The sequence below is a fragment of the Macaca fascicularis genome, chromosome 12, assembly GCF_037993035.2.
Source record: "Macaca fascicularis isolate 582-1 chromosome 12, T2T-MFA8v1.1".
Lineage (NCBI taxonomy): Eukaryota > Metazoa > Chordata > Mammalia > Primates > Cercopithecidae > Macaca > Macaca fascicularis.
In genome coordinates, this window is record NC_088386.1 from 126,176,990 (window position 1) to 126,199,605 (window position 22,616).

The 22,616-nt window shown below is 41.2% G+C and overlaps 1 protein-coding gene across 8 annotated transcripts in view; it reads left to right on the forward strand.

Moving 5' to 3' along the window:
* The window catches only part of SP140 (SP140 nuclear body protein), an 86,747-nt gene that overhangs the window by 11,855 nt on the left and 52,276 nt on the right, over nucleotides 1-22,616 (forward strand). For 3 of the 8 annotated variants that reach the window (XR_012421546.1, XM_065526200.2, XM_065526202.2), the window contains exons 2-10: nucleotides 306-483; nucleotides 1,435-1,603; nucleotides 4,593-4,676; nucleotides 6,931-7,011; nucleotides 8,191-8,283; nucleotides 9,068-9,145; nucleotides 11,052-11,201; nucleotides 12,022-12,102; nucleotides 14,397-14,477. Coding sequence is in view for 7 of the 8 variants with exons in the window: in XM_065526200.2 (XP_065382272.1) it covers nucleotides 306-483; nucleotides 1,435-1,603; nucleotides 4,593-4,676; nucleotides 6,931-7,011; nucleotides 8,191-8,283; nucleotides 9,068-9,145; nucleotides 11,052-11,201; nucleotides 12,022-12,102; nucleotides 14,397-14,477 (995 nt within the window). In the remaining variant the exon portion in view is untranslated. The remainder of the gene's footprint in view (nucleotides 1-305; nucleotides 484-1,434; nucleotides 1,604-4,592; nucleotides 4,677-6,930; nucleotides 7,012-8,190; nucleotides 8,284-9,067; nucleotides 9,146-11,051; nucleotides 11,202-12,021; nucleotides 12,103-14,396; nucleotides 14,478-22,616) is intronic. The other 5 variants (XM_065526201.2, XM_074010406.1, XM_065526203.2 and 2 more) reach the window with 4 other exon arrangements.

A 22,616-nucleotide genomic window follows, 5' to 3' on the forward strand; every position in this document is an offset into this window, starting at 1 on the left:
GGTGTTTTAGACATGAAGTCCTTGCCCATGCCCATGTCCTGAATGGTATTGCTTAGGTTTTCTTCTAGGATTTTTATGGTTTTAGATCTAACATTTAAGTCTTTAATAAGTTCACTGTTTTCATCTTTTCCACCTTGATTTTTCCCAAAATAAATAAATTTCATTCATTCTGATTTCCCCACAAGAAAGCCTATTTTACACATGTTGGCTCTCCATTGGCCATCCTTCATGTCTAAAATCTTCTAGCCACCACAAACCTCTTGGAAACTCAGTATCTATTTCCACGTTGTATCTTTGTTTCTTAGAATGGTCACAGATATACAGAACACAGAGGATCAGAACCTGCAGGAGCAGGTTTGCCCTGAGCCCATTTTCAGGTTCTTCAGAGAACACAAGGTAGAGATTGCAAGTGCAATAACAAGACCATTTCCTTTCCTTATGGGCCTCCGAGACCGCTCCTTCATCTCTGAGCAGATGTATGAAGTAAGTAAGAATTTCCAAATGATGGTAAACCAGGTCCATACTCAATTATGCCAAACTTCAAGATGCAATGAACAGGCTAAAGGGCCTCCTGTGAATGGGGACCTTCATCATCCTGTAGGTTAGGAGGTGACAGGAGAAGCAGGCATCACAGAAAACCTCCCTTCTTCTGTAGTAAATGTTGGGGGAGGGCCACAGTGAGGGAGGTGGGCAGCAGAGAGAATGGGAATGCTGCATGGGTGCAGATCATCCTAGGTGCATGTATGCAATCTACTAATGGTAGCCATAATTAAAGTAAATAAGTGAGCTAGGCAGCGTTTCATTGCAAAGCCTACTTATTGAAACACTTGAAACAGATTTTTTTGAAACTCACAGGGAAGTTGTGTCATGTTATTTTACATTTGGAAGCAGATGCTTGCTACTGTCTCTCCAAATCATTGTTTGATCTTTGGACATTTCTAGAGCCCTAGAATGCAAGTTAATGTTAGCAGTGGATGCCTTTAGGGATACTGAGGACAAGCCTTCTTCTTGTCTTTGTGAATTTTCTGTGCCCTTTGATCAGGAGTCACAGTAGGGGGCTGGTTGATTGGTTTCCTGGAGCTCTGTCAGGCCAGGCCAATCCTAGTAGTGGTTATCATCCACATAACAGAACAGCCTTGTTAAGGCCACTCCTGAAATAACCTGGCCAGGCTCTAAAGCCACACATAACATTCAACTTTGAACCCACATTTATTATTTAAAATAACTCTCTCCTCTTAAGTGTACAACAATGTCAGAGAGTCAGGTTCAAAAAATTAAGACTGTATTTTTATGGTGGAGGACATTTAAGAAGTCATCCAAATATATGCAAAATTCTAGCATTTCACAAGAGAACAGATGTTCTATCTACCACCTAAGAGTCTTTTGGAACCCATAAATCTCTAACTACATAATTCTCCATTTAATATTTTTAAGCATTTTCAAGAAGCTTTTAGAAACCTGGTCCCAGTGACAAGAGTGATGTATTGTGTACTCAGTGAACTGGAGAAGACGTTTGGCTGGTCACATCTGGAAGCATTGTTCAGCAGGATTAACCTGATGGCCTATCCTGATTTAAACGAGATTTATAGAAGCTTCCAAAATGGTAACTATAGCTCTCAACAGCTTTGGGGGATTCAAGCCCATTTCATTCATTAATTCATTCATTCACTCTTCATTCATATTTGACAAATGTTTGACTGAGTGACTATTACATGCCAAGCCCAGGGGGAATATAATGATGAAAAAACACACATGTTCCGTGTCCTTATGGAGTTTACATATAGTGGGAGTGATAGATGTTAACCAAGTAATCCTGCAAATGGTTGCTCAGCCAGGACTTGATTTTGATGCTGTAAAACATAGGGTTGAAGTCTCCATTTTTTTCAAGGAAGACATGAGTGAAGCCTTTTCATAGGAAAGGAGGAAACCTTCTCTGATATTTGCAGATACATTCAAAGATAAAACAATTTTCTTTGTATTAGAAAATTTATCATTCAGTGCAGTCCTGTGTCAACTCGTTTCTCCAAACGAAGACTGGAGAAGTCACGAAGAGAGCCCAGTACATACTGGTACACTGAGGAGGAGCTGCATATGAAAACTCTGAAGACAGAAAAGGGGGTTGGTGGGGGCCTTTCAGAACCATGTGGTTGAATTGCAGAGTGTGGGAGGGAAGGTTTGGGAGCCGATTCTGGAGAAAGAACTTGGAGTGGATTCTGGAGGGCTTGACACCCTGTGCTAGGGAATCTGGAGTTTAGTTTTTGGAAAATAACGAAGCAATAACGGGCATTTAAACAGGGGAAAAGTAAAATAAGTCAGTATGAAGAATGGGATGTGTTGATTTGTGAATACTATACCTTGATTCAAAAAAGAGGTATCTCGTTTTCATATTATGGTACATCCAAGTCAGAGAAAGGTCTAGAGGAAATCAAATACTGTGCATGCCTCCTTTGGTATCCATGAGGGATTGGTTTCAGGAATACCCACCACCCTCAGTCCTGGATGCTCAAGTCCCTTATATGAAATGGCATAGTATTTGTGTATAGCCTATGCACATGCACCAGTATACTTTAAATCATCTCTAGATTACAATACCTAATACAATCTAAATGCTATGTAAATAGTTATTAAATTTGTATTGTTATTTTATTTATTTATTTTTTGAGACGGAGTTCACTCTATCACCCAGGCTGGAGTGCAGTGGCGTGATCTTGGCTACTGCAACCCCCATCTCCTGGGTTCAAGTGATTTTCCTGCCTCAGCCTTCTGAGTAGCTGGGATTACAGTCACCCACCACCACACCTGGCTAATTTTTTTGTATTTTTGGTAGAGACAGGGTTTCACCATGTTGGCAAGGCTGGTCTTGAAACCCTGACCTCAGGTGATCTGCCTGCCTTGGCTTCCCCAAATGCTGGGATTATAGACATGAGCCACCATGCCTGGCCTTTTATTATTTTTAATTTTTTCCCATATTTTCAATCTGAGGTTGGGTGAATCCATGGATCCCAAGCCAACTGTACGTAGGCACAAATTTTGAGTCAATATTTGTATTTTAACCAGGGTGTTCCAGGCTGTGGCAATGAAGGGAATGATGTTACTTCTACTGCCCACATCTCAGGGGCTCTGATTCTCTCTGTGGACTGTGGGGATCCCCCTGGCCCCAGTATCCACATCTCATATGTTAGTATCTGGCACCTTCCAGGTGACAGGCACCTGAGGCTCACCACTGCCCACTGCCTCAGACTATGAGTAGAAATTGGAGAAATGGGCAAAAGTAGAATGAATTGTAAAAAGATTGAAAAAAAAAAAAGAAAAATAAACCTCTGCTTATACTACACAACATCCACAAAACATAATTCAAGTTGGATTACAAATCTACAAGTTAACACTACAAGTATAAAGCTTCTAGAAGAAAACATGAGACTGTGTCTTTGCAAACTGAGAGTAGGCAGTAATTTGCTATAAAGGACACAAAAAAACATGGATCATAAAAGAAAACCTTGGTAAGTTATGTGTCACCAAATTAAAAACTACGCATCCAAAGTCACCATTAAGAAAAGGAAAAAACAAGCCATAGACTGGGAGAAAATATTTCCAATACACATATCTAACAAAGGATTGTACTCACAAAATATGAATAACTCCAATAAATGAATGATAAAAGGACACATCACCAATTCAAAAAATGGACAAACGATTTGAACAGACATTTCAGAACAGGAGATACAAAATGTCCAGCAAGAACATAAAGTGTATGACATTATTAATCATGAGGGAAATGCAAATTAAAGTCATAGTGAGATATCATCCACTCACTAGAATTGCTAAAATTAAAAAGACTGACAATACCAAGAGCAGATGAGAATGTGGAACAATTGGACCGCCCATCCCTTGCTGGTAGGAATGTAAAATGATAGCGAACACTTTGGGAAAGTGCCTGGCAATTTCCTGTAAAGTTAAATCTAACCTATGATCTTGGCCATTTCACTCCTAGGTATTTACATGACAGAAATAAAAATATGTTCATCCAAAGATTTGTATAAGAATGTTTATGGCAGCTTTATTCATAATAACTAAAATCTGGAACCAACCCAAATGCTCATCAACAGGAGAGTAGATAAACTATGACTAATTTATAGAGTATAATACTATTCAGCAATAAAAAGAATGAACTGTTATCACACAGAGCAACATAGATAAATCTCAAAAACATCATATTGAGCAAAATAAGCAAGTTCTAAGAGTACATACTGCATGATCCTATTTATATGAGTACAAGTACAGACAATACAGACAAGTACAGTGCCAGAAAGGAAGGAGCCATTGCTGGTGATAGGAACCAGAACAGTGGTGTCTTAAGCACAAAGCAATTTTCTGGGATGGTGGAAATGTTCTGAATCTTGACTGGGATGTTGGTTTCACAATGATTTACACTTAAGATATGTACATCTCAATTAAAAAAAGGGGAACAAGGCTCTGTTGGACCTCGGGGGCAGGAGATCCTGGGGCTTGGACATCAAATTCAGCTTAAGCACACTGAGGTCTCTCCTCTGGGTGCTGTCTGAGTTTGGTAATTTTCACATTGTTTTCCTCAGTATGCTATGAACACCCACCTCTCCAAATGAATAATGCAAACGAGTTAGAAGACAGACCCAGATTACTACCATATGGTAAACAAGGTAACTATCATTTAACTGATCAATGCCCTTATTAAAGTTTTGCTTCTTTGTCTTCATGGAGGCAAAGCTTGTATTTTCTCTCCTATCTTAGCCCCCTGTTATCTCTCAGTACTCTTCCCCTCACACAGGCATGTACCTGCCCTTATCTGCCAGCAGGTGTGAGAGAACCAATGAAAAAGGAGATCTGATCTCTTGAATAGATGGAGTCTCCATTGGTGGAGAATATAAAAAGAGAAAATGGGAAAGGTAGACAGAGAATAATACATGACAAATTACATGAATGGATTCCATCTTCTAAGGGAACATAAAAATCCTACCCTCCCTACCCTCCCAGGTTGAGATAAGGGGATTATTTTTAATTAATTTCATAGAACTATTAAGAGAAACTCAGAAATAACCTAAGCCATATCAGATTCAGGTGAGAGATGTTCCTTACAGAGTTGGCCAGTTAGGGGTCCCTAGTACTGTGGTCACAGTCCAAGAGGGGAGTTTTTGATATGGAGAGACAGGGGAGCCTGAAAGATAGAATTGCGCAGGGAGACAAAACTGAAATAATGTTGACAGATAGAAGATCAAAGTGAAATGAGAGAAACAGAAATGGAAAGAGAGGAAGTATAAGACACAGCAGAGAAAACGTAAACTGAAACATCTGCCAAGGATCAGAGGTGAAAATGGAGAGAGAAGTATATGGAAAAAGAAAGATGAGAGGAAAATAAATACCAAGAAATGGGGAAAATGAAGAGGTACAGAGGCAACTATGTAGATAAACAGTTAAGAAAAAAAGGGTGTAAAATCACTTGAGAGTGAAAAGTGGATAAAAGGGAGAGAGAAGCAGACTGGGACAGTGTAGGTTTGAGGTAAGAGCACTGGATATCAGCAACTTTACAAGGGTTGGCTCCATGAACCATAAGTTTTCAGATTGAACTCTTCCCACATCAAAGTGGCACTTACATCATACTCAGATTTCAATAGGCCTCTCCCAGAATAGTCTAATGATTCCCAAGCACAAATCTTCGCTCTAAATTATCTTTAGAGTACATTTATTCATGGACCCGAGGACCTTTACTCATGGGTCGGACAGACATCTACACTTGAATTTTTTCAAGAACCTTAAACTTGGTACTTTGAGAACTAAAAGCAACATCTTCATTGCTCAAGTTAGATCTAACTCCTCCACAGCACTCTTTCTCCCAGAGATGGATCACTATTGCCCCATGGTTTTTCAAGTTGGAAACCTAGTCAAGTCATCATGGATGACTCCTCCCTTGCCCTCAAATACATGCCAGTTATGCAGCCAATGTAATCATTTCATCTTCAGGTTGCCCCTGGCCTGTCCATCTTTGCATCCCCAAGACCAGGTCTCTGGTCCAGATCTCCATCACTCTCATGATTCTCAGGGCAACATCCTTTGCTCATCTCCTCCCTCTAATCTTGCTTCCATCAAATGTGTTATTTGCACTTCAACTAGATGGGATATTTTAAAATGCACCTTAGGTTGTATCATTTTCCTACTTACCTCCTTAATACACTAAGGATTAAATAAATGGGTTTTTAAGTAAAATCCAAAGGCATCCACAATGATCCACCTGCTTACTTCTCCAGCTTAATCACCTGCCTCTCGAAGTATTATTTTAAGGTAGAATAAAATTTCCCCCAATAATTTCAATTGTTAAATCTTTCTTTCAAACTGAGCCTTTCCCTATGTTTTCTCTTTGCTACCTTATTTAGAATTGTTTTCCTGTCCCACTATTCTCCATTTATCCTTCTCCAATCCAGCTAAATCCTACTTAGAATATATGATCAAAGGGAGGTCTTTCTTTAGAGGAAGCTAGAAAGGCACAACTGAGAGGCTAAGGATGGGAGAGAAAGAGTGGTATCAGAGAAAGCAAGAGAAAAATTTGCAGGAGCAGAGAAGAGAGAAATGCATCTAGGAAAGAGAGGCTCCAAGAAACATCCGCAGAAAAAAACAGAGGCAGAGATTGAGGAAATGTACAGAAACAGATGGAAAGACATGAGTGAGAAAATGTGAAAGAGAAGAAGGCGTAAGGAAAGGAAGATTCCCCCGCAATGGATGAATTATTCTCAGCCTCTGGTGAAGGTTACTGAAGGACTTAATCCTCAGGTCAGGTTGTTTGGGGAGTGGGGACCTTCCAGTGTATCAGGCTTTCTTAGTTTTCTCATTATTTATTTTCTTGTTTTGATGCCTTCTTGACCGTAAATCAAGACATCTGAGGGATTTCATTCCTTTCTGCAGAGAACAGCAATGCCGATCATGAAATGGGTGATGTAGCAGTGCCTCGGGAAGCCTTGAGCTCCTCACCAAGGTGTGAGCCAGGTAAGGAAGGGGTGACTTGCTCTTCCTGACCTTCAGGGTGTCAGGAGGTGGAATTCAGAGCTGGTGTTCCCTGATGCATTTTACTCTGAGCACATTCCACAGGCAAAAGATCCATTTTGTCCTCAGATCCCATAATTCTGCTAAATGTTCCTAAGTGTATGTTATAGTAGAAATATGCTAGAGAAGGATGATGTCTTTCATGTCTACTAACAATAAAAACTTGATTATACCTACCCACCATTTATTTTCTCTAGAGAATAAAAACTATTGTTGTTTGTTACTATTATTATTTTGTCCCTCACTATAGAAAGCCTTCATAAGAAACATGTTCCATCAGACCAACTACTCAAAAAACTAAATGATAATTTTTGCCAAATATTTTCCATTGTGTTACTATCTTACATAGTTACTGTTCAAAGAATTTTGGCAAACAAGATGTCATTTTGTCACCACAGCTTATGAATTTAGATGGATAAACTTTTGCTTATTTCTATTTTATAGCTAAATAAAGTAGAAGTAGAAGCATAGAAAGGTGTAAGGTCTTTTACCAGGTCAAATTAGTCAAGCAAGAACATGACCCACATTCCAGCTGACTCACTGCAGTGATGGTTGTGTGAGTTTGACAGAAATCAGGGTAGCCAGGGTCATGGATCGGAGTTCACACAGGAGACCCAAGGAGACCTGCAGGTTCTTAGGGGAGTGGGCTAGGGCCTGGTGCAAAGAGACTCTTATTCAACAAAAGCATTTCCATGGCCAGAGCAGGGGAAAGCAAAGAGAAATGGTAAGATTGGAACCTGCCGTGCGGATGCAAGAAATCCAGAAGAAGAGAACCAGAAAGAAAAATGGAGACACAAGTAGGAAAATGTGATGGAGGGCATTGAAGATCAACAGAAAAGAAAAAGAGAGGAAATCCCAGGGAGTCAAGGAGATGGTCAGTGCTTCATGGTGCAGAAGCAAGAGCATGTGGCGACCAAAAAATGAGAAGGAGAAAGGAGGTGGCAGAGAGATGACCAGAAGGAAAACAGGCAGAGCAAGGCTGTGGTGGGGCTCAGGCGAGGTCCTTGGAGCAATGGTGCTTTTTTTGCAAAGAGAAGCTCACTTGAGTGCTGAACACCAGGATTCAGCAGGAACATCCTGAGGTCTGTGCTGTCATCACTGTGCCTTGTTATTTATTTCCAGGTTTCTCTTCAGAGTCTTGTGAGCAATTAGCCCTCCCAAATGCTGATGGAGGAGATGCAGAAGATGCACCCAGTCTACTACCAGGTGGGGGAGGTAATTATGATTTAAATGACCAATTATCTCATTAAATTAGTTGGCCTATCTCTAGGCAAGCAACACTTCCTTCTCTCTCCACCACCACCCCTGTAACACACTTTCGTTCAGCCTGTGGTTGTTTTCCCCAGGTGTGTGGGAGGCAGGAGGTAAAGGACGGCTAAGTCCTTTAGTGGAGGGGCTCCTGGGCAGAGAGCTTAAGTGTACAGAGTAATAAAAATTACTCTGATTAGAGGCACCAAATGGTATTGCCTAAGTGGGCCCAATTTTATCTACATGAATATGGAATCTAAATACTACCAGGATGGGGTTTGAGAAAAGAGAGAGAATTTTAAACTTACTTGCCAAGGATTATTTGGGAATAATGAAATACTGTATACAGAAGAGACAAAGTGGAAGTGACAAAGTTAGAAGAATGAATAGGGATATAATGGGGCAAAGAGGTAACAAACATCATGAAGGAGGAAAGAGACAGAAATGCAAAGAAATGGTGGAAGTCAGGAAGAGGAAGTCAAGTCAAAGAGATCTTGGAGTTGGTTTATGGTGCAGACGCAGCAATGTGTAAAGAAAGGGTTAGAGGGAGAAAAAAGAGAAGAAGAGAGAGGGAGAGAGGGGAAAGGGGCCCGACAAGGTGCTAGAAGAAGTGGAGCCATTCTTGTTTGGTGCAAAGATACCTTTATCCCCAGGGAGCAGTTCTACACCTGAACATTAGAGCTCAGCATGGATCCAGGTAGGTGTCCAGGTCACTGTCAATTGTCTGTCATGTTCCTCTTTCGCTCCGCAGTGTCCTGTGAACTTGCTATACAAACAGATGAAGGAGAATCAGATGAAATGCCCACATTACTGCCTTATGATACGGAAGGTAATTAGGATTTAAATTAAAGCTTTGTTATTCTGTCAACATACAAAAACACCTACTCTTTCATCTCCCTTCCCTTTCCCCCATCTATTCATGTATTCATCCATATATCCATCCATCTATTCATATATTCATCCATCCATCCAGCCAGCCAGCCATCCATTCATCCATGCATCCCTCCCCACATACAGACACAGACAGTCTATGTCCAGCTTCTTCCTGCTTTCCTTGAGAGAGACAAGTAGCAAAAGAAGGATGATCTCAGACTGGTTGGGGCTTTCCTGCATATAGGACATAGGGAAAGAGAGAGGGAAAGGAAAATATAGATTGAATCATTAAATAAAGAGAGATCTGAGTGACTGCCAGTTTTACCTAAATAGTCATGGGATTCAAATATTACCATGTTGGGTAATATTTGGGTAATAATACCACATTGGGTTATAAGGAAGGGGAGATAATTTTCAACTTATTTTCTCAAGGTTATGCCAAGAGCATGGATATAATGAGCATCTTGCAATATAGAAAACTCAGTGAAAAACTGTTGAAATGAGCTTCACAAAGGGAAGAGTCCCTGCCCCTTTGTTAATGGCAAAAGATGAGACCTTTGATGGTATGGGAGAAAAATAAGACAGAATATACAGAAAGACTGAAATTTAAATTAAAATTAAATTGAAATTGAAAAATTAGGAACAGAAAGCTAATTAGAGAGAACAGATATAGGCATGGAAATGAGCACCATGGAAGAAAGGAGGTAAACTTGATTATTAAATAAGGCACAGGACTTAAAAGGTGGAGAAAATATTATGAGAGGAACAGAGAGAAGAAAAATGCTCGAAGACAGAGACAGTGGAGGAGAGGCATAAAAGTTATACACAGAGAAAAAGAGAAAGGAGAATAAGTGAAAAGTTAGCAGAGAGTGAAAACTGCTTGCAAGAGATGGGGAACAATGTGGGACATTGTAGGGATGGAGAGAAGATTCACTAGACAGAAATAATTTCTGGCCCAAGAATGAGACATGTTAGCAGTGAGTTTTCACGAGGGTGTTCCCAAGCTATCAAAATGGCACCTGTAATGTCCTCAGAAGCAGTCAGCCTCTCCCTGAGGCTTTCATGTCTCTCCCATCTATAACTTAATGATTTCAAAACACAGATGTCCAGATTTATCTTCTAAGTTCATTCATCTGAGTACCTGAATACGTTCACGAAGATATTTGAAAGACCTCTTCATTTGGATGTTTTTCAAGAACCTCAATACAAGACACCTCCAAGATTGTACATACCATCTTTCCTGACACAGATCTAACTTCTCTCCCAGTGTTCCCTATCTCAGGATGAAACACTATTACTCCCTTCTTCAAGCAGAAACCTAGGAGCCACTCATGACTCTCCCCACCTCCCTCAACTTAAGCACCCCATCAACATCCAGTAGACTTTTAGTGAGTTCTACATACCTCACCTGTCCATTTCCTTCCACCCCAACACAAAAACTCTGGTAAGATCTCTCTCTTGGACTGGAGCAACAGCCTCTAGACTCACATCTTTCCTCTGATCTTGTACTTCTCACATCCATTCTTTCCAACTCAAACAACTCTTTCAAAAATGGAAGTTGGCTTATCTTACATTTCTACTTTAAATCAATAACTACTTGGGGCCATAAGGATTAAATCTATTTTTTCCCCAGGGCTCCAGCTTCATGTCTGCCTCTCCTGCAATTACTTCAAGGTTTATATACAGATTTTCTAGTCACTGTCATTTTCTGATGACTTTTTCTCATCTGAGCCTTCCTAAAGGCTTAGCCCTGTGCTTGGAAAAGTCATCTTGTTTCACTACAATCTCCATCACGCTCACTAATCTAGTGAAATCATATGGTTATTACAGATACTCTCAGATATGCCTTTTTTGATCCCTAGTTCTAGAAAGCAACAGGATGACAGATGCAGCAAGGACATACAGCACAGCACCAGGGAAGAAAGAGGGAGACGAGGAAGGCAGGAACAGTCCCGGAAAAAGAAACCAAGACAAGGAAAAGTACCAAGAGAGTCCAGCGGCAAGAGACAGAGGTAGAAACACAAGCAGCAGAGACGTGCGTCAAGGGTGAAAATGAGAGTGCCAACAGGGGGTGGGAGAGCAGTTGCACAGGGTTTCTGACAGTCTTTATCAGATGACTGGATTGCACAAGAGCTCCTTTTACCCCCACAAACTCTTAAACATCGGTATGCAAACAGCTAAACGTCTGTCTTACAGACTGGGAAATAAAGCACAGAAATGCAAGCAGGATATTATCGCAAAGGCAAAGTAGAAAAGGAAGAGTGGGCACCAGTGTCCTGGATGTGTCACTGGGTGATGGCTGTGCAAAGCCAGCTGGGGGTTCAGGGCAGGGTCACAGGGTCAGAATAGAAAGAAGCCCAAGGAGTTCTGTAGGTTCCCGGAGGAGTGGACCAGGGACCAATATAAGGCTTTAAGGGGGAAAAAAAATGCTAGTGGGAGGGAAGGGAAACCATGGAAACACAGCATGGAAATAGAGTCTGCCCTTTGGCATAGGATGGATATGGAATAAGAGCTAAAGAAATAACAGAAAAGGGATACAGTATTACTGAAAAAGAAAAAAGACTTAGAAACAGGAAGCAGGAGAAGCCAGTTGGAGAGAAGACCAGACAATCCAAGCGCTGCCCAGCTAGGAGGGAATTGTGTGGAGGCAGAACTGTGAGGAGGACACTGAGAATTAGAGAGAAGGAGAAAGAGGAGATGCAACAAGATGGAGAAAAGGCGGAATAAGACGAGGGTGGCTGTCAGCGTTTGCCCATCTTGGATGGCGTGAACGCACTGAGGTCTCTGTCCACATCACCCTCTGTGGCCTGTCAATTTATTGTTTCTCTGCAGAGACCTTTGATCTAAAAACTCCGCAAATCACTAATGAAGGAGAACCAGAGAAGGGGCCCTGTCTACCAGATGAAGGAGAAGGTAATTCTGATTTAAGTTTTTAAATTTTTCAGTACATCTTCCTTTTCTAGTTAGCATGGAAAAAAAGTTTCCCTTTCTCCCATCCTACCCTTCCCTTCTTCACATTCGCATACATACAGATGGAATTATATCAACTTTCTGTTGTGCCTTTTTGAAAACTGTGAGAGACAAAGGATCAAGGTGAGGTGAGTCCCTGGGTGGAGACCATATCGTTGCATGGAGAATACAGGGAGACAGAATATGCCAGAGTCAGTCTGGGGGCACCAGAGAAGAAACGCCTGGGTGATGATATTAAACACACATTAAACCTAAATATCAGCAGGTTATGGTAATTGAGGCAGGGAGATTGTTTTCAGCCTACTCTCAGAAGTATCAGGAACACAGACATAAGTTTTGTGAATGATTGAATGCTTGCAGTTGAGAAAAGTCATGTGGAAGACCCTTGGGATGGAACTGACAAGCAAAGGATATGCGATTTTATAGCCCCTGCATAAATGGAAGAACTTTTCCAACCTGGGAGAAGAGAACTTTGAGAGTGAGGAAAATATATAAAATTATAGACATTTTACAGGCATCTAAGAGGGCAAGGTAAAACCCAAGGAAACAGACAGAAAAGGAGAAAGTAAAAGACAAAGTAGAAAGCGGATAACCAAGAGAGAAAAGTTAGAGAAAATTGTACAAATGGAGGCAAATACAAATGACAACAATGTTGGAAGGAAGCACAGATTAAACTATGCAGAGAAAGAGACAGATCAAAATAATTAGAGAACCCATAAAGAGTGCAAACTATTGTCGGAGGAAAGGAGCAGGTTGAGGGCCTGTAGAGCTGAAGTCAGAGTCACTAGACAGCAGCAGCTTCCAGCAAACGGCAACTCTGTCAATAGTGAGTTTTCTGATTAAGGTCCCTCTAGGTAGAGAGTGGCACAGAAGCATACTCAGAGGGTAAGAATTCTCTCCCTGCAGACTCATCTGCTCAGGTAGTGGAATGATTGTCAAGTATTTAATAACTGTCTGCCAGGCAGGCCTCCCTTCCAAGCTCCTCCATCCGTGTGCCTGAAGACATTTATCTTGGGACCTTCCTTTTTGCAATGTCTTTCAGGAACTGAACACTTCACAGTGGAAACCAACACCTCCTCTGAACTTAGAAACTCCTCTTTCTCCAGGGTTTGCTTTCTCAGTAAAGGGAGGAATATCCTGTTTGATCTTGTACTCATCAGACTCATTTTTTTCTGCTTTAACACAATTGTTATTCGCAAGATATCAATCAGATCATTTTCTTTTCCCCTTAGATCTTTTCCCCTAGTGATCTTTGTTGCACAGGATTAGATTAGTTATCCTTCCTGTGGATTTCTGTGGCTTCCACCCTTCATGGGGCCCCAGCCCATATCATCTGTCTTGTCTCTACTAATGGCATCAGTTGTTTCAGGAGCTGCTCTTTTATGATCTGATCTTTTATATGTGGGTCCTGGAGCCACACTTCCCCTGTAGTATGTGGTGTTGCCTTGGCCCACTCTGTTCCTGATCCCCTTCCTTATCTGGTTCATTTTCACTGTCCCAGGAATGCCTTTCTTTATACCTAGTTTTAAAAAGGGGGTGACAAGGAAATAAACAAGATAGGGAAAGCCAGTAAAGAGCAGAGTCAGGGGTGCAAGAGAAAAAGACAGGAGCAGAGAAGGGGGGCAGAAACACATGGAAACAAAGAGAAGCACCCGGAGCCACTGGCAGCAGGAAAGCAGGGCGGAGAAAGAGGAAATGTGCGGAGGAAAGGGGGAGGGGGAGAAGGAGAGAGAATTCGGAGTCCAGGCAGGAAGTGAGCTGATGGATGGTTCCCAGCCTTGGTGACAGCAACTGGAGTGTATCCACCTACAGGCCAGGAGGGCCTGGGTGGCGGACAGCCCCACCTAGGAGATACTTCAGCTTCCCACATCTTCACTAAGTTTTCCCTTCATAATTTCTTTTTTTTTTTTTTTTGAGATGGAGTCTTGCTCTGTCGCCCAGGCTGGAGTGCAGTGGCTGGGTCTCAGCTCACTGCAAGCTCCGCCTCCCAGGTTTATGCCATTCTCCTGCCTCAGCCTCCCGAGTAGCTGGGACTACAGGCGCCCGCCACCTCGCCTGGCTAGTTTTTTGTATTTTTTAGTAGAGACGGGGTTTCACCTTGTTAGCCAGGATGGTCTCGATCTCCTGACCTCGTGATCCGCCTGTCTCGGCCTCCCAAAGTGCTGCGATTACAGGCTTGAGCCACCGCGCCCGGCCTCTCTTCATAATTTCTTGAGGGATTTCTTTTCTTTCTGCAGAGGGCAGTGATGACTGTTCGCAAATGTGGGATGGAGAAGAGCCCCAGGAAGCCTCCAGCTCCCTAGCAAGATGTGGGTCAGGTAAGGAAGGGGAGGATTTCTGGCCCTGGGCTGCAGAGTGTCAGGAGGTTGAATTTGGAGCTTGTGTTTCCTGTTGACTTTCCTCTGCGTATACCTCACAGTGAAAGGATCCAATTATATCCTGAGATTTTTCACATTTTCTGTACATGGATCTTTTGGGAAATGCAGGGAGGAATCTTTACACGAAAGTCCATGTTTAACAGAATGGGATTTATTGTTTGAACATATGTATTCAGACAGTCTAGTGGTAGTTGAAATACGCCAAGACAAGGCAATATGTTCCCTCCTTCATATTCTCATACCTTTCAATACTACAGTATTAAAATATTTTACCAAATAAGATCTCCTGATACCCTCACAAAACCTTAAGATGGGGGCAGGCAAACTGCATAATCCTATTTTATAGGTGAAGAAATAAAGGTCAGAAATACAGTAGGAAGAAGCAATGCTCTTTTGTCTTTATTTTTCATAGCTATCAATACTATTATTTGAATTCATATAAAATTTCTATTCTCACTCCCTCTATGGAAATAAAAAAGAGTGTCATTCCTCTGCTGGTAGATACTGTTAATCACTTTTTCACAAACTTGACAAAGCCTTCAGTGTAATGGTATTCTACCATCTAACTGGCAGAATTTAGATCAACTATTTATGAGACTAAATGCTGTTTTTGACCAGTACTCCCCATTTTGTCATTGGATCATGCAGTGTTTTTTCAGAGTACTCTGATAAGTGTTATAATTTTACCCACAAAATCCTCAAGACTTAGATAGGGAAGGTGCTGTTATTGCTGTGTTGAGGAGCCAGAAACACAGAAGTGCATGTGACACGGGTGTTTGATGAGACTCAAGAAAAAAGAAAGAGCAGAGACCAGTGTCCTGGATGACTCCTTACAGGCTTTCAGTTCTATGAGTGGGCATGGGTTGGGGTGGGGTCCCATAGTCTGAGTCCAGTGTGGATGCCCAAAGGGTTTTTAGGAATCCAAGAGACTCTCCCAGGGTTCAATGGAAAGATACTCTTATTTAACAAATAAAGAAAGATTAGGGAGAGATGAGGAAACATTATCAAGAGTTGGAAAATACTTGAATGTAATCTACAATACGAGATAGGAGATATCCAGAAAAATAGGGCCAGAAAAGTGAAACAGGGAGGCAATATGAAAAGCATATGTAGCACATCACTGAAGGAGGAAAAAACAGTAAGGGAGAGGAGATGTTAAGAAGAGAAAGTCCAGAAAGCCAGAAAGAACCACAGATGCCTTCACAGAGTAATAATAAAAAGATATCACTAGTAGAAGGGGCTACCACCTAGGCTGGGTGCGGTGGGTCACCCTGTAATCCCAGCACTTTGGGAGGCCAAGGCAGGTGGATCACTTGAGGTCAGGAGTTCAAGGCCAGCCTGGCCAACATGGCAAAACCCCATCTCTACTAAAAATACAAAAATTAGCTGGGTGTGGTCGAGCACACCTGTAGTCCCAGCTTCTCGGGAGACTGAAACAAGAGAATTGCTTGAACCCAGGATGTGGAGGTTGCAGTCAGCTGAGATCACACCGCTGCACTCCAGTCTGGTGACAGACAAGACTCCATTTCAGAAGAAAAAAAAAAAAACAAGGGGCTACCACTTAATCTCAAACAAAAGGCTGAATTTATTGTTCAATTAAGGGACAGTTGCACTTGTGGGTCAGTTTCTCTGACCAGAGAACGTTTGTGGAAGTGTGGATCTTGGTGACTGGTGGCCTTCAGAAGTGAGATTTGTTAGTGGTTAGCTGACTTTTAGTGAAAGCAGGTCACTGGAGTGTGGCTGTTACTAACTGGCTGACTTTCAGAAGCACGGGGAAGTGAATAGTTGGCTGGCTTTCAGAGGCCTGTGTACTGGCCAGAAGCTGTTGTTGATTAATTGGGATGATTCTGGTTGTTATTGACCATATGGCCAAACAATAATGAGTTTTCATAGAAGTGTAGGGACTTTCAATTATCACACACATATATACCACAGTTTCTTTATCCACTCATTAATTGGTGGGCATTTGGGTTGGCTCCACAATTTTGCAATTGTGAATTGTGCTGCTATAAACATGCGTGTGCAAGTATCTTTTTCGAATAATGACTTCTTTTCCTCTGGGTAGATACCCAGTAGTGGCATTGCTAGATCAAATGGTAGTTCTATTTTTAGTTCTTTAAGGAATCTCCACACTGTTTTCCACAGCAGCTGTACTAGTTTACGTTCCCACCAGCAGTGTAGAAGTGTTCCCTGTTCACTGCATCCATGCCAGCATCTATTGTTTTTTGATTTTTTGATTATGGCCATTCTTACAGGAGTGAGGTGGTATCACATTGTGGTTTTGGTTTGAATTTCCCTGGTCGTTGGTGATGCTGAGCAATTTTTTCATACGTTCGTTGGCCATTTGTATATCTTCTTTTGAGAGCTGTCCATTCATGCCCTTAGCCCACTTTTTGATGGGATTGTTTGTTTTTTTTTCTTACTGATTTGTTTAAGTTCATTGTAGATTCTGGGTATTAGTCTTTTGTCAGATGTATAGATTGTGAAGATTTTCTCCCACTGTGTGGGTTGTCTGTTTACTCCGCTGACTGTTCCTTTTGCCATGCAAAAGCGCTTAGGTTTAATTAAGTCCCAGATATTTATCTTTGTTTTTCTTGCATTTGCTATTGGGTTCTTGGTCATGAAAGCATTGCCTAAGCCAATGGTTAGAAGGGTTTTTCTGATGTTATCTTCTAGAATTTTTATAGTTTCAGGCCTTAGATTTAAGTCCTTGATCCATCTTGAGTTGATTTTTGTATAAGGTGAGAGATGAGGATCCAGTTTCATTCTCCTACATGTGGCTTGCCAATTATCCCAGCACCATTTGTTGAATAGGGTGTCCTTTCCTCACTTTATAGTTTGTTTGCTTTGTCAAAGATCAGTTGACTGTAAGTATTTGGGTTTATTTCTGGGTTCTCTATTCTGTTCCGTTGGCCTATGTATCTATTTTTGTACCAGTACCACACTGTTTTGGTGACTATGACCTTATAGTATAGTTTGAAATCATGTTGTGTGATGCCTCTAGATTTGTTCTTTTTGCTTAATCTTGCTTTGGCTTTGCGTGCTCTTTTTTGGTTCCATGTGAATTTTAGAATTGTTTTTTCTAATTCTGGGAAGAGAATGGTAGTATTTTGATGGGGATTGCATGAATTTGTGATTGCTTTTGGCAGTATGATCATTTTCACAATATTGATTCTACCCATCCATGAAGCATGGGATGTATTTTCATTTGTTCATGTTGTCTATGATTTCCTTCAGCAATGTTTTGTAGTTTTCCTTATAGAGGTATTTTGACTCCCTGGTTTGGTATATTCCTAAGTTTGGTTTTTTGTTTTTTTTTCTTGCAGTTATTGTAAAATGGGTTGAGTTCTTGATTTGATTCTCTGCTTGGTCACTGTGGTTGTATAGAAAAGCTACTGATTTGTGTACATTAATCTTGTATCCAGAAGCTTTGCTGAATTCTTTTATCAGTTCTAGGAGCTTTCTGGGGTAGTCCTTAGGGATTTCAAGGTAAACAGTCACATTGTCAGCAAACGGTGACAGTTTGACTTCCTGTTCACCAATTTGGATGCCCTTTATTTCTTTCTCTTGTCTGATTGCTCTGGCTAGGACTTCTAGTACTATGCTGAAGAGGAGTGGTGAGAGTAGGCTTCCTTGTCTTGTTTCAGTTCTCAGAGGGAATGCTTCAACATTTCCGCATTTAGTATTATGTTGGCTGTGGGTTTGTCATAGGTGGCTTTTATTACATTAAGGTATGTCCCTTGTATGCTGATTTTGTGGAGAGTTTTAATCATAAGGAGATGCTGGATTTTGTTGAATGCTTTTTCTGCATCTATTGAAATGATCATGTGATTTTTGTTTTTAATTCTGTTTATGTGGTGTATCACATTTATTGACTTGCATATGTTAAACCATCCCTGCATCCCCAGTATGAAACCTACTTGATCATGGTGGATTATCTTTTTGATATGTTGTTGGATTCAATTGGCAAGTATTTTGTTAAGGATTTTAGCATCTATGTTCATCAAGGATATCAGCCTGTAGTTTTCTTTTTTGGTTATGTCCTTTACTGGTGTTGGTATTAGGGTGATGCTGGCTGCACAGAATGAATTAGGGAGGGTTCCTTCTTTCTCTATCTTGTGGAATAGTGTCAAAAGGATTGGTACCAATTCTTTGACTGTCTGGTGGAATTCTACTGTGAATTCGTCTGATCCTGGACTTTTTTTTTGTTGGTAATTTTTAAATTACCATTTCAGTCTTGCTGCTTGTTATTGATCTGTGCAGGGTATCTAATTCTTCCTGATTTACACTAGGAGGATTGTGTTTTTCCAGGAATTTATCCATCTCTTCTGTGTTTTCTAGTTTATGTGCATAAAGGTATTCGTAGTAGCCTTGAATGACCTTTTGTATTTCACTGGTGTCAGTTGTAATATTTCCTGTTTCATTTTTTAGTGACGTTGTTTGGGTTTTCTCTCCTTTTGGTTAATTTTGCCAATGGTCTATTAATTTTATTTACCTTTTCAAAGAACCAGCTTTTGTTTCATTTATCTTTTGTATTTTTTTGTTTCAATTTCATTTAGTTCTGCTCTGATCTTGGTTATTTCCTTTCTTCTGTTGGGTATGGGTTTGATTTGTTCTTATTTCTCTAGTTCCTTCAGGTGTGACCTTAGAGTATCAGTTTGTGCTCTTTCGGTCTTTTTGATGTAGGTGTTTAGGGCTATAAACTTTACTCTTAGCACCACCTTTGCTGTATCCCAGAGGTTTTGATTGTCATTCAGTTTGAAGAATTTTTTAATTTCCATCTTGATTTCATTTTTGACCCAATGCTCATTCAGGAGCAGGTTATTTAATTTTCATGTATTTCCATGGTTTTGGAGGTTCCTTTTGGAGTTGATTTCCAGTTTTATTCCACTGTGATCTGAGAGAGTGCTTGATATAATTCCGATTTTGTTAAATTTATTGAGGCTCATTTTATGGCCTATCATATGGTCTATCTTAGAGAAAGTTCCATGTGCTCTTGAATAGAATGTATATTCTGTGACTGTTGGATGAAATATTCTGTCTATATCTGTTAAATCCATTTGTTCCAAGATATAGTTTAAATCCATTGTTTCGTTGTTGACTTCCTGTCTTGATGACCTGTCTAGTGCTGTCAGTGGAGCATTGAAGTTCTCCACTATTATTGTGTTGCTGTCTATCTCATTTCTTAGGTCTATTAGTAATTGTTTTATAAATTTGGGAGCTCCAGTGTTAGGTGCATATATGTTTAGAACTGTGATATTTTCCTGTTGGATAAGGCTTTTTACCATTATACAGTGTCCCTCCATGTCTCTGTTAACTGCTGTTGCCTTAAAGTTTGTTTTGTCTGATATAAGAATAGCTACCCCTGCTTGCTTTTTGTGTCCTTTTGCATGAAATGCCTTTTTCCACCCCTTTACTTTAAGTTTATGTGAGTCTTTATGTGCTAGGTGAGTCTCCTAAAGTCAACAGATGGTTGGTGAGTTCTTATCGGTTCTGTGGTTCTGTATCTTTTAAGTGGAGCATTGAGGCCATTTACATTCAATGTTAGTATTAAAATGTGAGGTACAATTACATTCATTGTGCTTTTTGTTGCCTGTGTACTTTGTTTTTTTTAACTTTTAAATTTGTATTTTATTTTTGTTTTATAGGTCCTGTGTGATTTATGCTTTAAAGAGGTTCTGTTTTGATGTGTTTCTAGGATTTGTTTCAATATTTAGTGCTCCTTTTAGTGGTTCTTGTAGTGGTGGCGTGGTAATGGCAAATTCTCTCAGTATTTGTTTGTCTGAAAAAGACTGTATCTTTCCTTCATACATGATGCTTAGTTTTGCTGGATACAAAAGACTTGTCTGATAATTGTTTATCAGACAAGCTAGAAGGGATTAGGGCCCCAGTCCCTTCTAGCTTGTAGGGTTTCTGCTGAGAAATCTGCTGTTAATATGATAGATTCTCCTTTAGAGGTTACCTGGTGCTTCGGTCTCACAGCTCTTAAGATTCTTTCCTTCGTCTTAAATTTGGTTAACCTGAAGACAATATGCCTCGGCAAAGATCTTTTTGTAATGAATTTCCCTGGTGTTCTATGTGCTTCTTGTATTTGGATGTCTAGGTCTCTAGCAAGGCCAGGGAAGTTTTCTTCAATTATTCCCCAAAATATGTTTTCCAAGCTTTTAGAATTCTCTTCTTCCTCAGGAGCACCGATTATTCTTAGGTATGGTCATTTAACATAATCCCAGACTTCTTGGAGGCTTTGTTCATATCTTCTTATTCTTTTTACTTTGTCTTTGTTGGATTGGGGTAATTCAAAGATCTTGTCTTTGAACTCTGAATTTCTTTCTTCTACTTGTTCAATTCTATTGCTGAGGTTTTCCAGAGTATTTCACATTTCCAAAAGTGTGTCCAAAGTTTCCTGAATTTTTTATGGATTTTCTTTAAGCTATCTATTTCCTGGAATATTTCTCCCTTCACTTCTTGTATCATATTTTGGATTTCCTTGCACTGGGCTTTGCCTTTCTCTGGTCCCTCCCTGATTAGCTTAATAACTAACCTCCTGAATTCTTTTCCGGGTAAATCAGGGATTTCTTCTTGGTTTGGATCCATTGCTGGCGAACTAGTGTGATTTTTTGGGGTGTGTTAAAGAGTCTTGTTTTGTTATCTTACCAGGGTTGGTTTTCTGGTTCCTTCTCATTTGAGTAGGCTCTGTCAGAGGAAGGGCCTAGGACTGAAGGTTGTTGTTCAGATTCTTTTGTCCCACGAGATGTTCCCTTGATGTAGTACTCTCCTCCTTTTTCTGTGGATGTGGCTTCCTGTGAGTCAAATTGCAATGATTGTCGTCTCTTTTCTAGGTCTAGTGACCCAGCGAGCCTACCAGGCTCCTGGTAGGGGTTGTCTGCACAGAGTCCTGTGATGTGAACCATCTATGGGTCTCTCAGCTGTGGATACCAGTGCCTGTTCTGCTGGAGGTGACAGGGGTGCAATGAACTCCATGGGGGTCCTTAGCTTTGGTGGTTTAATGCTCTATTTTTGTGCTCGTTGGCCTACTGCCAGGAGGTGGCGCTTTCCAGAGAACATCAGCTGTGGTTTTATGGGAAGGAATCGGTGGTGGGCAGGCCCTAGAATTCCTAAGATTGTGTGCCCTTTGTCTTCAGCTACCAGGGTGGATAAGGAAGAACCATCAGGTGGGGGAGGGGCTAGCCATGTCTGAGCTAAGACTCTCTTTGGGCAAGTCTTGCTGCAGCTGCTGAGGGGGGTGGGGGTGAGATTCCTGTGTCACTGGAGTTGTGTACCTAGGAGGATTATGGATGCCTCTGCTGAGTCATGCAGGTTGTCCAGGAAATGGGGGAAAGCTGGCAGTCACAGGCCTCACCCAGCTCCCAAGCAAACCAAAGGGCCAGACTCACTCCCACCATGCCCCACCCCAACAGCCCCCAGACCATTTCCAGGCTTGAAAACCTGCCCCAGGCTATCTGCCTCACAGCTGCAAAAGAAAAAAGCTTAGTTCTTCCCCACCTGTGGAGTCTGCATACCAGATTTGCACCCTCACAAGAGGTGCAGGAGGCTTCTCATTCCTGTTCAAATTGTTGCAAAGTTCAGCTAGAGATTTGCTTCTCCCTGTGTAGTTTTAATCCCTACTCCTCTCCTGTTGCATCCCTGTGGTGCCAGACAGGAATGGCCTGCTAGGGGACCCAGCCAGCTCCCAGGGCCTTTCAGCTGCTTCCTCTACCCCTGTATTTCACTCACCTCTTCAGATTGACTCAGCTCCAGGTAAAGTTGGAAACTTCTCCTGCAAACAGACCTTCAGCTTCTCCAGTGGGGGTGTGTGTTTGGGAGAGGAGGGTCTCCTTTTCCCGCTTCTGCAGTTGGGGCTCTCACAGTTTTAGGGAGGGTCTCCTGGGTCCTGCAGTTGCAGTCTGCTTCCTTCAGAGGGTCATGTTGCTCAGGCTGGTCACGAACCATGGCCTATTTTTTATGTACGTATAAAAGAAAAGGATTATGATAAATGAGAAAGGGAGACAGGAGACCTGTCTCCTGATAATGTGATAATAGAGGATTCGGTGTAGGTGATTGATGAAGGAGTATTTTACA